General features: G+C 29.9%; 1 protein-coding gene across 1 annotated transcript; it reads left to right on the top strand.

Annotated features, from left to right (window-relative positions):
• The first annotated feature begins 1777 nt into the window (after positions 1–1777).
• LOC107477922 (uncharacterized) lies at positions 1778–3435 on the top strand. Its single transcript, XM_016098018.1, has 2 exons — positions 1778–2027; positions 2072–3435. The coding sequence occupies exons 1-2, from the start codon at positions 1778–1780 to the stop codon at positions 3433–3435; spliced, it is 1614 nt and encodes a 537-aa protein (XP_015953504.1).
• Positions 3436–15896: the final 12461 nt, after the last annotated feature.

The raw sequence follows: 15896 nt of genomic DNA, 5'->3' as shown, positions 1-15896 counted from the left end.
GTGACTCCCATTGGATTGAAAGCAGAAGACCGTCCTGATATATTGTGTCGAGTTTTCAAGATCAAGCTTGATGGTTTGATTGATGACCTAAAAGAGAAAAAAATCTTTGGCAAAATTTTGGGATGTAAGTCTGTGTTTATGCAACGCTTTATTAAAATCTTATGTTATAATGCTTTGCTCATTTGTCTTTTTTAATTTTTAGACGTTTGCACTGTAGAGTTTCAAAAGAGAGGGCTTCTGCATGCACATATCCTTTTATTCATGAGTAACGAGTTCAAGCCACAAACACCAGATGACATAGATAAACATACAACAGCTAAGATTCCTGATGAAAATGAAAGGCCAAATCTACATGGAGCTGTTCAAAATTACATGGTACATGGTCCATATGGTCCGTACAACAAGAATTCACCTTGCATGAAGAATGGACCCTATTCAAAGTTCTATCCTAAAGAGTTTAGACAGTGAACACTCATTGATGAGGCCGGATTTTTCAAATATAGGCGTACTGATAATGGTCGAACAGTGAAGAAAAGAGAATGTGTACTAGACAATAAGTTCACTGTTTCGTATAATCCATAATTGTTGCTCAAGTTTGGGTGCCACATAAATGTAGAATACACATGCCAAACAAGTTCTATTAAGTATCTATTTAAGTATGTACACAAGGGTAATGACCGTATAACAGCTACTATATACAATGCTGGTGATCTGTCAGAAGCCACACAAGTTGTTGACGAAATTAGAAATTACTACGATTGTAGGTACATTTCGGCATGTGAGGCAGTCTTGCGTTTATTTGGATACGAAATCTAAGAGAAAAAATCATTTGTGATTAGACTTCCATTCCATTTGGAGGATGGGCAACCTGTGGTTTATGGTGAAACTTCTAATGTGAATGATATCGTCGAAAGAGCAATATCTCATAAGTCCATGTTTTTGGGATGTCATATCCCTATGCTCGAAGTCTGACTTATGCTGACTTTTCAACCAAGTTTGTTTCTTCAAAGTGGTTTCCTCGAAAGAAAGGATTCGCAATTGGAAGGTTGACTCATGTACCTGTAGGTAATGACGCGTTTATATTCAATTTTGATCTTACTTATTTAATGATTTAAATTTAAAATCTTAACAGCCTGTACCCCACATCCATTTTATTCGACTTATCTACACTAGAAAATAAATGTTTAAATAACTTTCAACAGTTATAATCTGTAGATTATACAATTTTTTATTTTTCTATATTTTTTAGGAAAATTATTCTTATGCGGATGTGTAACTACATACTAATAAAAATAGCTTAGCTTAATCCATTTAACAACTTAAAAGTGAGATTTTAACCAAGTTTTTTGCAGTAAATACCGAAGAATATTACCAACGACTTCTCTTAAATACTCAAAGAGGATGTATGAGTTTTCGAGATATATGAACAGTATGAGGAACAATTTATGCTACGTATAGAGATGCATGCTTTGCCCTTGGACTCTTACAGGATGACAAAGAATTCATTGATGCAATTAAGGAAGAAAGCTCATGGGCCTCAGGATCATATGTTAGGAGGTTATTTGTCATTCTATTAACATCCAACAATATCTCAAGACCAGAACATGTCTAGGATAGATGTTGGCATGAACTCTCAGATAATATTTTGTATCGACAGAGAGCCGTGATGAACATGAGGGGTGAGTTTTTATTAATTATAATGATAAAAGTTCTTTCTTATTGATCATTTTTAGTTTGATTGAATTTTTACAGTATCATATAATATGCAGAGTTAATAATGTCAGATGATGAGATTAAGCAGTTATGCATAATGAATATAGACAAGATCTTACATTCCTATGGTAAAATCTTGAAAGACTATCCTCATATGGCTTTAACAATTGAAGTTGATAGTTCTTTGTTAACCGAAAGGGTTATTACGGAAGAGCTAAACTTTAACAGGGATGATTTAAAGAAAAATTCCTCAGACATATTAGCCATCGCAACACCTGAGCAGAGATATGCATTCGATAAAATGTTACAGCTGTGTATTGTGATGAAGGGGATTTTTTCTTTGTGTATGGTCTTGGAGGTACTGGAAAAACATTTCTCTGGAACCTTATATCTGCTGAGATTCACTTAAGGGGTAATATAGTGTTAAACGCTGCTTCGAGTGGTATTGCATCTTTACTTCTTCCCAATGCAAGAACAGCACACTCAAGGTTCAAAATACCGCTGAATATAACTGAGGATTCTGTATGTAACATCAAACTTGGTTCCCATCAAGCAATGTGGCTGTTGAAAGCCAAACTTATAATTTGGGATGAGGCTCCAATGGTTAGTAGGTACTGCTATGAAGCGCTTGATAAATGCTTGGGTGATATCATGAGGTGTTCTCCAACATATAGCAAAGATTTGCCCTTTGGAGGAAAAGTGGTTGTATTAGGTGGAGACTTTAGAAAAAATTTTCCTGTTATTCTACGAGGATCGAGACAAGATATGGTTCATTCAACTGTGAATTCGTCTTACCTTTGGAAGTTTTGTCAAGTGCTCAAGCTAACAAAAAACATGAGACTCTCTTTAGGGACAACTGCTTCAGATCAAGATGAGACAGAGCAATTTGGTGAGTGGTTATTGAAAGTTGGTGATGGTCTAATAGGTGACAATATGGATGGTGAATCTGAGATATGTCTTTCAAGAGATATTGTTATTCCTTCTTCGGACCAGGAATTTGATGAGTTGGTTCATTTTTCTTATCCAATTATTTTGGAAAACATATCCTCAAAAGATTTTTTCAAAGCAAGAACTATATTGGCTCCCACGCTAGACATCGTTGAAGAGGTCAACAACCATCTGATGGCTATCATTCATGGAGGGGAAAAATTATATCTTATTTCGGATTCCATTTGTATGGATGAAGGGAATATGGAGAGTCAACTAGATCTCTACGGTCCTGAATTACTGAATAGCATAAATTGCTCTGGTTTGCCTCCACATAAATTAATACTCAAGGTTGGTGTTCCGGTGATGTTACTGAGGAATATTAACCAATCCAGTGGTCTTTGTAATGGTACAAGGCTACAAGTTAGGAAGCTTGGAAACCATGTCATAGAATGTGAAGTCTTAATAGGTAATAATGTTGGTCATATTGCTTTGATTCCAAGAATGAATATGGTACCAACAAATGAAACCGTCACAGTTAGATTCCAACGAAGACAGTTTCCCATAATAGTATCGTTTGCCATGACAATTAATAAGTCTCAAGGACAAACTTTATCTCATGTTGGATTGTACTTGCCCAAACCAGTTTTTACACGTGGACAACTATATGTGGTACTTTCAAGAGTTAAGAGTAAGAGATGTTTAAAAGTTTTACTTATGAATCATGTAGGAATGTCTGCAAATTCAACCATCAATGTTGTTTATAGAGAAGTCTTTGAAAAAATAGTATTCTAATGTAAATATTTTAATTTTATTTTAAATTCTGTATCAGTGTATAATTATTTTACCTTAAAAAATATACAATATATAAAATAATTATTACTTCCTTTTTTAAGTTAAACTTTGATTTTGATAATAATTTTATAAATTTCTTAAAATAATAATTATTTTGTATTTTTATTTTAAATATCGAAGCATATATTTTTTTTTTGCTTTTATAAATTTTTCCGTGCTGAGCACGGGTTCATACACTAGTTGTTATGGTAAAAACTAGATGTAAACCACATTATATTAAGTGGCTAAATTAGAATATACATGGTACAAGTTTTTTTTTTTTGTTCTATTTTTTATGTATATTTAATATAATTGTAAATTTTATCATTTTATATAAAATTTAAAATAAATTTAAACTAAATATTAAAACAATAAATTTTATATTTAATTTTAAATTATTATTTATCATATGTGATTTTACAAATATTAATAATATAATATTTTATAAAATTTAAAATAAAATTAAACTGAAACAGAATATTAGAAATACTTTAAAGTAACACACTATGAATAGTTACTCGGGCATTTTCTTCAATTTCTCTTTCCATGTTTTACAATGGTCAACAAAATTAACAATTTCATTTTCCATCAGGATCAACAACTCTTATGTTTTTTATGTGGACCATGTGGACAGCTAATCACATTACTTGGTTGCGTAAGAGTTTATTACTTCCCTTGGATAAAATTCAATTACCGGCCAATAATTATATCTAATTAATTAATTAACAATGATCGGTCAAGTGGATGATGATCACAGGATCTTATCCATGAAGCCATGCTACTTTGATATTATTTGAAAAAAGAAAAGGACACTAGCTAGCCGACACATGAAGCCATATGGTTTATTTGATGATTCTGGAATGCGTTTTTGTACTTATCTTTACTCAATTTCCTGTATCTTTTTAAAGAATTTAACTTTTATTTTATATCTAATGAAACGTTACTTTATTAATGTCTGTTTGGAAGACATCAAAAAATAAAATAAGATTATCAGTTTGGAATGTCTTTAATTTCTTGGGTTAGTTCTTGGAAGCATTCTATCAATATCTTTGGACATGTAATTTTTTAAAGAAAAGTAGAGTTGGATTACACCGCACTGGAATTTACTAAATTTGATAAAATTTTCATCATGTAACCTTTATTGTAGTTTTCAAGTTTGTTCTCTCTCATTTAAGATCTCATATATACTACTCAAATAAACCATTATTTCCATTTTTTGTGATTTATTCTCTGGACCATTTGCTTTGGATTCATTTTTTCCACCAAAATACTATAATTGTGAATAGCAAAATTAATTAGGAGACTGATAATATATTCTAGTCGGTCATTTTTTCTGGCTTACTAACTCACTACTCTTTGTTGGATTGTCTTCTAGTGTTGACACACATCATAACTTATTTTTTGGATCATCTTTAATTTCTAATTTCTTTCATCTCATCTTGATTTATTTATTTATTTATTTTTGGGATAAAATTTTGCTTGCCTTTTTGGTAAACTCTCATATCATCTCCCATTAGATGATCGTGAATGTCATGTGTCAGAGTGTAAGATTATATTAACCTTAAAATGTTAATTTTGTTGAGTTTAATTGTTAATGTATTAATTATCATCTATTCGAAACTTACGTTATTATTTAGTCAGGCAATTTTTTTTTATATAATAACATATAGTTGAATATCTATTGGAAACGTTTTCACATTAATAAAATAACATAACATTTAATGTGTTGAGTTAAATTTTAAAGTGGTATCTAAAATTGGTATTGGTATTGTATATTAAAATTATTCCAAAATTTTAATTATATTAAATATATTTTTGAGATTGACAAAAGTGTATTAAATTTATCCTTGACAAAAGTGTACTGATGTAGCTTGATAACGTAGATTATTAGCAATACATGTCAATTCATAGTTTAATCACGTGTAATGATATGATGACGAGTCGATCAGTGACACGTGACATGCTGACGTAGACGAGTGTGCCACGTATTGTAATACTATTTAGTCATGTGTCAAGTTGTGTCACGTGTCACAATATTATTCGTCCATATTTCATTTATTATATCATCATTGTGAATGTATCAAATTGATCTTTAACTTTGCATAAATGACTCATTTTAGTCTTTGAAATTAAATATTATGTATCAAATTAGTTATTTCACTAATTTTTTCTCATTTGTTTTATAAATTCAAAATTTTCAATATCTTTAAATGCATTAATTTTAATTCTATTTTTCACATATTATTTAAATACAAATATTTTTTGATAAAATTTTTTAAAATTTTAGTTTTAATCATACAAATTTTTTTATAATAATTTAATACTAATAAATATGTAACTTGAGATAACTTCCCATGCAATAAAGGAAGAAATCACACACTGACTTTAGATAAGATCATCAATTCAGTCATCATCTTTCTCTATAAATATCTCAACAAATTTAGGTATTTCTCAACCCAATTCTCACATAAATTAGTTTAAGCTTTTACTAACTTAGGCATCGAAATTTTTTGTAGATATCTTCAACCACCATCTTATAACACATAAAGGCACTTCAAATATTCTCACTATCATCTCAGACCTCTTTCACCTAGTTCATTTACACACAATTGATTCATAATAATGATTATGATATTTAATAAAAGAATCATATAATTAATTTAAAAAATATATTTTTTAGTCCAAAAAATATGTATTTCGTAGAAACCAAAAGATAAAAAATGATATATTTTAATTCTTGATTTCTTAAAATACACGCGTATTTTTGGACGAAAACAAAAAAAAAAGTTTATTTGATTAATTATATAATTTTTCTAAATAACATATTTATATATTATAAAATTTATCAATATTAAATTATTGTAGAAGAAAAAGTGTATAACTAAAACTAAAATTTAAAAATATTTTATAAAAGTACTTGTATTTAAACGATATATGAAAAAATAAAAGTGAAATTAGTACATCGAAAGATATTGATAATTTTTAATTTAAAAAAATGGTGAAGGAATTAATTTGATTGCGACATTCAATTTTAAAAACTAAAATAAATCACTTAATGGAAAGTCAGAAACCAATTTAATATATTTATAATAATAATATAATAGATGATATGTGGACAAATAATACTGCAATACATGATATAACTTGATTATTTAACACATGTCAAATAATATTATGACATATAATACATCCTTTTATATCATCATATCATATGTCATTGATTAATTCGTTATTATACAATTATACATGATCAAATCATAAAATAATATATATAATTAATGATCCACGTCATCAAATTATGTTAATATGCACACTATTAACCAAAAATAGATTAAAGACTAATGTAATGTATTTTTAATAATTTCAAAAACGTATTAATACAACTAAAATCTCACGAAAGATTTTAGTACACTATACTAATTCTATCTTGAGACCACTTTAAAAATTAGATGGTCTTTATTATTATTTTTTTTTTTATAGGTAACCTATATATAGATTCCAAAGATAGAGAGGGAGACCCAGACAAGACAGCTAGACAGCACTTACAAAAAAGAGAAACAACACATGCAAAGGTATATATGAGATGAGGAAAATTCTATGAAAAAGATATTTTTCTGTAGAGAAAATGTATAAGAGTATATAATAATTATAAAATGATATTTTTTTAGATAAATATCTATTTTTTTATGAAAGAGAATTTTTATCTTTTTTAATTTTTTTACTATAGTATATATCATGAGATAAATGTCGGATTAAAATAAATAAAATTGTTATTTATTTTTTAAATATTATTTTTTATTTGGTCTTTAAATTTAATATATTATTATTTTATTTTTAGTTAATCGTATTTCTTATTTTTCAAGAACCACTATTATTTTTATTTAATTTAAATTTCATAATAATTATACTTAACATCAAGGACGGAGCTTAGTTTAAATAAAGAGGGCTATGATCCCTCCCAAATTTTTTATAAGAAAATTAGTAGTACTTTTTTAAAAGATAAAAAATAATTCAATTGACTTAAATATTTTATCATGACTTAAAGTACTCAATAAGTTCAATAAACAACACTTTTCTATCTTTAAGTTCAAATATAAAAAATTAAATATTATTTATTTATTTAATTAAATATTATTTTATATTTTACTGTTTATTTAATTAAATTTTTTATATGATAAAAAAATAGAATATTCAATAAGTATTAATATTATTGTATTTGTATAAATTGATAAAAAAATTCAATAAATATCATAAATTTTAGTATCTGTCCTTCTATCTTTTTCTTTACATATTTTACAGGATATATATTCAAATTTTTATATAAAATAATAATGAAAAATCAAAGAATTGATACATTTTTTAAGAGGAAGGCTAACATTTAAAAAGGAGAACATATAACTTTTACAATATCAACACTTGTAAATAGTTCTTCTACTTTAATGAATCACGAAGAAAATGAGATACAACCTTCAAAAGTTCAAAAAGTTACATATGATAAGTTTGACCTTAATTTTTTGGAACGAAACCCTGGAAAACACGGCTTTAAATTTGACAATATCACCTAAACCAGAGAGATAAGATTAAACTAGTTTATCTTAAATGGAATTCATACCAAAAATATCTTGATAATTATCTTTTATTTGACCCTCAAAATTTTGTTTTAAGTTTCGCCACTGTTTAGCACTACAAAAATGATTAACCACCTCTAATATACTGATTTTTTTCACAAAATCAGGATAGTTTTCATAATAAATTTAATTTCGTTTCTTAATTTACAACAAACTCTTACAACGGGAGTAAATGACGGGATTCAATTTTGTTCGGAGGAGGTGAATATTAAAGAAGAGACAGTGATAGTGGTGGAGAATAATAATATTATGGGATGGATTGAAGGCATAAAATGATGCAAAATGTGGATGTTAAGTACAAGATAGGAGGTGTATGCTTCACTAAACGAATAAAGTGGGAGAGTATAGTAATAACAAAGAATGAAAGATGGGTGAGAGGAGAATACGAAGAACAAATTATAGCTTGAAGATGGAATCAGGTGTAAGAAAGATGGGGAGTAAATGAGTAATCTTGAGCAACTAACAAGATGCATTTAAAAAAGGTACAAGTATATTGATAATTTCTCTTTTTATTATCATTATCATTGTTCTCGTCGTTTTCATTAAAAAAACTAAAACACATAAAGTTTAATATATAATACATAAATTTTGATACATAATATATAAATTTTAGTATGTAGTACAAAAATTTGTAAAAGATCATATATCCAAAAGATTAACACGCAACCAATGAAATACATATAATATATAGATTTTAGTATATAACACAAAAATTTTAATACATAACATATAAATTTTGATGCGCAGTACACAAATTTTTAAAAGACTATATATTCAGAACGATTGATTCACCCAACAAAAAAATACATTCACAACAAAACAACAAAACAAAATTTGTGTGCTATGTGCAAAAATTTGTGTGTAATATAAAAAGTTTTGGAAGAACATACCCAAAATATTGATTTACTCGACTAACAAAATACATTCACAATAAAAAATTTGCTATGTACAAAAATTTGTGTGCTATATTAATAAGTTTGTATTATGTACAAAATTTTATTTGCTATACTTAAAAAATTTGTATGTTGTAGATAAAGAAAAAAAATATATGTATGCCTTTTTTTATTAGACTTACACCAATTTAATTAAACTTAACTACAAAAATATCTGTATATATACACATGTAATATCATTCTAAAAAAAAATCGATTTAAAAATGTAAATAAAAAAAAGAGCAGTGCCCCTTTTTTTAAAAATTAAAGAGACATAAAAGTAAAAACAAAAAGTCAAACAAAATCTAAAACAAAGTGACCTTCCATATCTGGTATTAAATTCACCATGCAAAATGCAATTCCTTCTTCCATGCACCTATTCAGCCCACCTCCTTAACTTAATAGCACTATTTATCCCATTCTCCCCCACTACTCCTTAGCAGTTTCACTAGTATACTCTCATTATCACTACACATAAACTGCCACAGCCAGACCCCAAATTTGAAGAAGCCAATTTACTTCTGTCCACTCCATGCTTTCATACCCATTTCTATTAGCTTCATTTCAAATTCCATTGGGTCCCCTTTATGGTGTTGATAGAAATCTCCCAATGCATAAGGCTTTTCCCTCATAAATTCTTAATTCCCTCATTGTCCTTCATTATTTATTAAATTCTTATAAAACAACTACTCTAATAAAATATTAAAAATAATTTTTTATGATAATTTTTGTTTAAGTCGTATTTTAAATAAAAATAATATTTTTATGACATATAAAAATTAAATTCTACCATTTATTATCTAATAATCAAAATAAAATATTTTTACATAAAAATAATTATAAAATTTTTATTGAAGGATCTACCTTCTTATAATATTCCAAATTTTCAACTTCTCTGTGCAATTTCATATGTGACTTTCATTCCCTTCTTGCAGTCTCATCGATTTGTTAACCATTAAGTGGCCATTGCCATTTTTCATCCTCCTCCATATGTTCCTTCTCTATCTTATTATTTGAATTAGTAACCTTTCCTGCACTTCTTTCAAGTCTTATTTTTTTCGTTAATAATATGCTGCGATGAACTAACAATTATCTCCCTAGATTTTTTAATAAAGATGTGAAATGATAATTGAAAGTATTTTTTATCTCAATTGATTTCTTACACAACATTAAAAATCTAATCTTAATTTTATTTAATTTTTTTTATAGAGCAAATTAAAGTAAAAAAATTTCAATTTTCATATCAAATAGTCATTAGAGAATCTTAAAAGAGCTCAACAGCGAAAACAACACAAATATTCAATATAAGAATAATATAGAAATACTCACAACACAATATGACAGCAACTATAAACAAACAAATGTATCAACTAAAGCAATAACAAGAACACACTAATATTTTAACGTAGAAAACTCTCTCAATGTGAGAGTTAAAAATCACGAATCACAAGACTAAAAAAATAACTACACTATAATCAAATATGAGATACAAGAAAGTGTGTATTTGGATTTCAGTTTGGAAACGAGAGTTTGTATAAAATTGATTTTGTAAAATTGATTTTGATGAAAAGTAAGTTTGAGTTAAGTGATTTTTGTTTGACAATTTTTATATCAAAATTGATTGTAGTAAAATAAATGTTGTTTGAATTATACTATTCAAAATCACTTTTAGATAAAAAATTACTAAAAGAGACATCAATTTATATAATTTGTTTATATATGCAAAATCAGAATACTAACAAAAATAATATAAAAAATATTTATCATATAAATAAAATAAATACAATAAAAAAATAAAAATATAAAAGAGAGTACTATAAATTTTATAATGTCAAATAAAAAAATATTCTATAATTTTTTTAGTACTGTTAGTACTCTTTAATTTAGTATTATTTTTTACTATAAATTTTTATTATTTATGATTTTGTTGTTACTTATAATTAATTTTTTATTTATTTTATCCTTTTTAATAGGATCATAATTTATATTATACAAAATTTTGATAATAAACGTAGTATATAATAATTACAATTACAAATTTTACAAAGTCAGAATAAAAATAAAAAAATTAATATAAAACAAAAATAGAGTACTTCAAAGAATAGAAAATAAAAATCGTACACATAAAAAATAATAAAAATTGTAAAATGATACCAAGCTTAAAATTTAAGTGAATTACAAAAATAATTATAAGAAAAGAAGAAGGTTGGTGATGTACTCTCAGGTCATTGAAATTTAAAGTAATAGAAGAAGAATTGAAAAGAAGTGAAAAGAGAGAATAATTGATTAAAAGAACCACCACAGAGTATTGTATAATTATGTCTAACAAACTAACCAACTTGACAGCTATACAAAAAACAAACTCTATTATGTTACATCCCCCGCAAGCTGGTATTACGTGGTTTGTGCAAATCAAGTAATCCCAGCTTGGAAAGCAAATGAGAGAATGGTCCTGGATGAAGGGATTTAGTGAAAAGATCAGCCGGTTGTTCACTGGAGACAACGTGCCTAAGATTAGAAACCCCTTCTTTGAACTTGTTTCGAGCCACATGACAATCAACCTCAACATGCTTGGTTCTTTCATGAAAGACAGGATTTGAAGCAATATAGATAGCAGATTTATTATTACAGAAGATATCAACCGGAAGAGGAGGAAGAATGTTGAATTCCTTTAGTAGTTTGAGTAACCAAACGAGTTCACAAGTGCCATTAGCAAGGGCGCGATATTCTCCTTCTGAGGACAACCTTGAAACTGTAGCCTGCTTCTTACTCTTCCAAGAAATAAGAGTTTGGTCAAGGAAGAAACAATAACCACTGATGGATTTTTTGGTGTCTTTACAAGCCCCGAATCAGAATCAGTGTAACCAGATAGTGTGAAAGAATTGTTGACAGAGAAAAATAAGCCAGTTGCTGGTGATTGTTTTAGATACCGGATGATCCTATAGGTAGCCTTCAAGTGGGCATCAGTTGGTGAATCCATGAACTGAGATAGGCATCCAACAGAGTAGCTGAGATCTGGTCTTGTGTTAGTAAGGTACAGAAGTCTGCCCACCAATCTACGACAGATGGTTGCATCAGTAATTTCACTTCATTTCTTTCTTTAATTGAGGTTGATTTGGATCCAAAAATGAATTCAATATTTTTTTGTTAATGATTGGGAGTAGATGCTGGTTTTGCACCAAGCAAATCGCAGTCTGTGATCAAATCCAATGCATACTTTCTTTGATACAGTGCAATACCAGCATTGCTTCGTGCTACCTCCATCCCAATAAAGAACTTAAGAAGGCCAAGGTCTTTAATTTTGAACTTATCATCCAAAAAAATTTTGACAGCTTGAATTTCACTCAAATCATCTCCAGCTAACACAAGATCATCAACATAAACAAGAATAGCTGTGAAAGTTGTACCTGTGGATTTGGTAAAAAGCGAGTGATCATTTTCAGATGGAGTAAACCCCAGATCAGCAAGTGCAGCAGACAACTTGATGTTCCATTGGCGACTAGCTTGTTTCAAACCGTACAAAGATTTTGTCAACTTGCAGACTAAGTTTGGATCGGAACACTGCAACCCCTTTGGAAGTTTCATATAAACGTCCTCATGTAGGTCTCCATGGAGAAAAGCTGTATTCACATCAAGTTGATGAAGATGCCAATTCTTTGCTGCTGCAACGGTAAGAAGAACACGCACAGTGCTCATTTTCACAACGGGATTAAAGGTGTCAATGTAATCGACTCCAGGAATTTGAGTGAAACCTTGGGCAATAAGACGTGCCTTATGCCTCTCGATAGTGCCATCTGGGTTGAATTTTGTGCGAAAAATCCACTTACAACCAACTGCATTCTTTCCAGGAGGAAGAGAAGTGATGATCCAGGTTTTGTTTTGCTCAAGAGCAGTGAGTTCTGCCTCAATAGCCTTCCTCCAACAATCATGCATAACAGCCTCAGAATAGTGTTTGGGGTCCGAGTTATTTATGAGAGAAAAAGTGAAGGCCTGGTGCTTGGGAGTGAACAATGAATATGACAAATAGTGAGAAAGGGGATACTTACATGTTGAAGGTAATTGGGACGCATTGATTGGATCTCTATGTGATGAAATATGGAAACAATGAAAATCTTTAAGATAAGAGGGTGTTTTTCTTTCTCGTTCAGACCTTCTCAAAACTGGTGCAGCAGATTGTGACTCAATATAAATGGATGAATGTTCCAATGGTGCCAATGCAGATGCTGATTCGAAGGTGGCGGGTGATGCAGAATCTGTTATATCATGAAGAGATGCCATAGGTGATGTAGAAGTGGCAGATAAATCAGGTGTAGTGTGTATGGTGTGAGGTGCAATTATGCCATGAGTATGCTCATATGAAGAAGTATGTGCAGAGTTATTATAAAAGAATGCAAAAGGGTCAAAATTGGATGATTCAATTGAAGGCTGATCTATAGAAAAATCAGTGCTTGGTATTTGTTTGAATGGAAAATAGTGTTCATAAAATTCAGTGTTTCTTGATATAAAAATTTCTTTGGATTTTAAATCAAACAAAATGGACCCTTTTGTTCCTGATTGATAACCAAGAAAAACACATTTTCTAGCTCTAGGATCTAATTTTCTTCTATTAGTACTCAAAGTGGTAGCAAAAACAAGACAACCAAACACCTTGAGATGAGTCAAATCTGGTTTATTCTTGAAAAGTGCCTCATAAGGCGTTTGATGATTCAAGAAGGTGCTTGGTAGTCTATTTATTAAATGTACTGAATGTTGCATAGCATAGTGCCAAAAACATTTTGGCACATTAGAATGAAACAAAAGTGCTCTTGCAATATTCAGTATATGTTGATGCTTCCTCTCAACAATTCCATTTTGTTGAGGAGTTTCAACACAAGATGTTTGATGTAATATTCCTTTTGAGTTATAGAAGGAGTTCATTTTAAATTCCATCCCATTATCTGTTCTAATTTGTTTCACAACTTTATGAAATTGAGTTTGCACCATTTGAACAAAATTTTCTACTAACACTCTAGTTTCGGATTTTAGTTTCATGCAATAAATCCAAGTAAACCTCGTTTTATCTTCTACAATTGTAAGAAAATATTTATGGCCAGCAGTAGATAAAAGTGAGAGTGGTCCCCAAATATCTATATGTAACAAATCAAAAATATGTTCTGATTGTGTATTACTAATGGGAAAAGACAATTTCTTTTATCTAGCCAAGTGGCAAGAATCACAAACATGAGATGATGAAATGCATTCAATAAATGGAAATGTATTTTTCATGATTGACATTCTTTTGGATGGTAAATGTCCTAGTCTAGCATGCCATAGAGTTCCTAAATCTTGCTGCACTGTGACATTTACAGAATGTGTGTTAACTTCTGGTGTAGTTAGTTTTCAAGGTTGAGCATCCATCACATAAAGATCACCAATGACTTTAGCTTGCCCAATCATCTTCAATGATGGGAGTACCTGTATCTCACAAAAAGAATCAGTAAATTTTAATTCACAATGTAATGACTTTGTGAGTTTAGACACTGAAATCAAATTATATTTAAAGTGAGGTATGAATAAAACATTGGTAAGAATCAAATGTTTAGAGAGTTGCACAGTGCCACCAATGTTTGTTGTAGTGGTAGAACCATCAGGTAGATTTACCAAAACTGGTCTCATATAATGAAAAGTTTTGAAAGACTCTTGAATATAGGATGCATGATCAGTAGCTCCACTGTCAAGTATCCAAGAAGTTTTAGTAAAATTTGATGATACACTCAAGCAATGCCTACCTTTTGGTTGAGTAAGGGTGGCGGAAGAAGTAATGTGGTTTACACTATTTGAAGTTGGCATGCGTGGTTGTTGAAGGAGTGCTAGTAAGGTTTCCTTCTGATCTGGAGTCAACACAAGTACTGTATCATCGCTCTTTTTATCCTGGTTAGAATCAGCAATCTCAGCACTAGAATTCTCAACTATCTCGTCAGTGCTAAGTTGATTGGCTACTCGCTGCTTTTGGTGAGTAGGAAAGTCATTTTTCTTATAGCATGTCTCTGCTAAATGACCAATTCGATTACAGTAGCTACAAAACTTTGAAGTGTAGCCTCGACTATAAGATTTTTGATTTCCTCCTCTACCTGAATTTCGTCCACGACCTCTGCCTCTTCCAGAAAATGAACCGCCTCCAGTTGAGGTTTTCACCTCTAAAGAGTTAGTCACTATGTTGCTATTTGACGGGTCACAATTCAATTCTTGCTCTTGTTGGGTTAACATAGATAGTACTGTGTTGATTTCAGGTAACGGCGCCATTAGCATGATTTGTGATTTAACATTTGAATATTTCTCATTCAATCCTTTTAAGAATTTGACAACATATTCCTCAGAAGCATAGTCTCGAACAATTCGTAATCCACATGAACATCCATTAACACAAGCAACACAACTAGGAATAGCGCGTAAATTTTCTAATTCTTCCCAAATAGCTTTCAACATAGCAAAGAGGTAACAATAAGATTACCTTGTTTGAGTGCATAAAATTCTTCTTTTAACGCACCAACTCGAAAGACATCTCCCTGTGAGTAACGACGTTTTAAATCATTCCACAAGTCTGGAGCTGAGCTAATCCACATCACGCTCTTAGCGATTTCAGGGCTGAGAGAGAGGTTGATCCAGGATAGGAGAAAATTGTTACACCTATCCCATGCTTCAAAATTAGGACCACCTTCACCTGGTTTTAGAATGGATCCATCGAGGAATTTCACCTTGTTCTTCGATCTGAGTGCTCTCCACATATCGTGCAACCACTGATAATAATTTTGAGGTGTCAATTTAAGCGGAATTAGAGCCAAACCAGGACTTTCTCCTGGATGAAGAAAATAAGGGCTAATCG

The sequence above is a fragment of the Arachis duranensis genome, chromosome 3, assembly GCF_000817695.3.
Source record: "Arachis duranensis cultivar V14167 chromosome 3, aradu.V14167.gnm2.J7QH, whole genome shotgun sequence".
Lineage (NCBI taxonomy): Eukaryota > Viridiplantae > Streptophyta > Magnoliopsida > Fabales > Fabaceae > Arachis > Arachis duranensis.
This window is presented reverse-complemented; position numbering and strand designations above follow the sequence as displayed.

Excerpts from the sequence above, each read along its gene's own strand:
- LOC107477922 (XM_016098018.1), top strand. The coding sequence starts at position 1,778 with ATGTCAGATGATGAGATTAAGCAGTTATGCATAATGAATATAGACAAG. Across the intron at positions 2,028-2,071 it reads CGATAAAATGTTACAGCTGT|GTACTGGAAAAACATTTCTC; the intron begins GTATTGTGATGA and ends ATGGTCTTGGAG.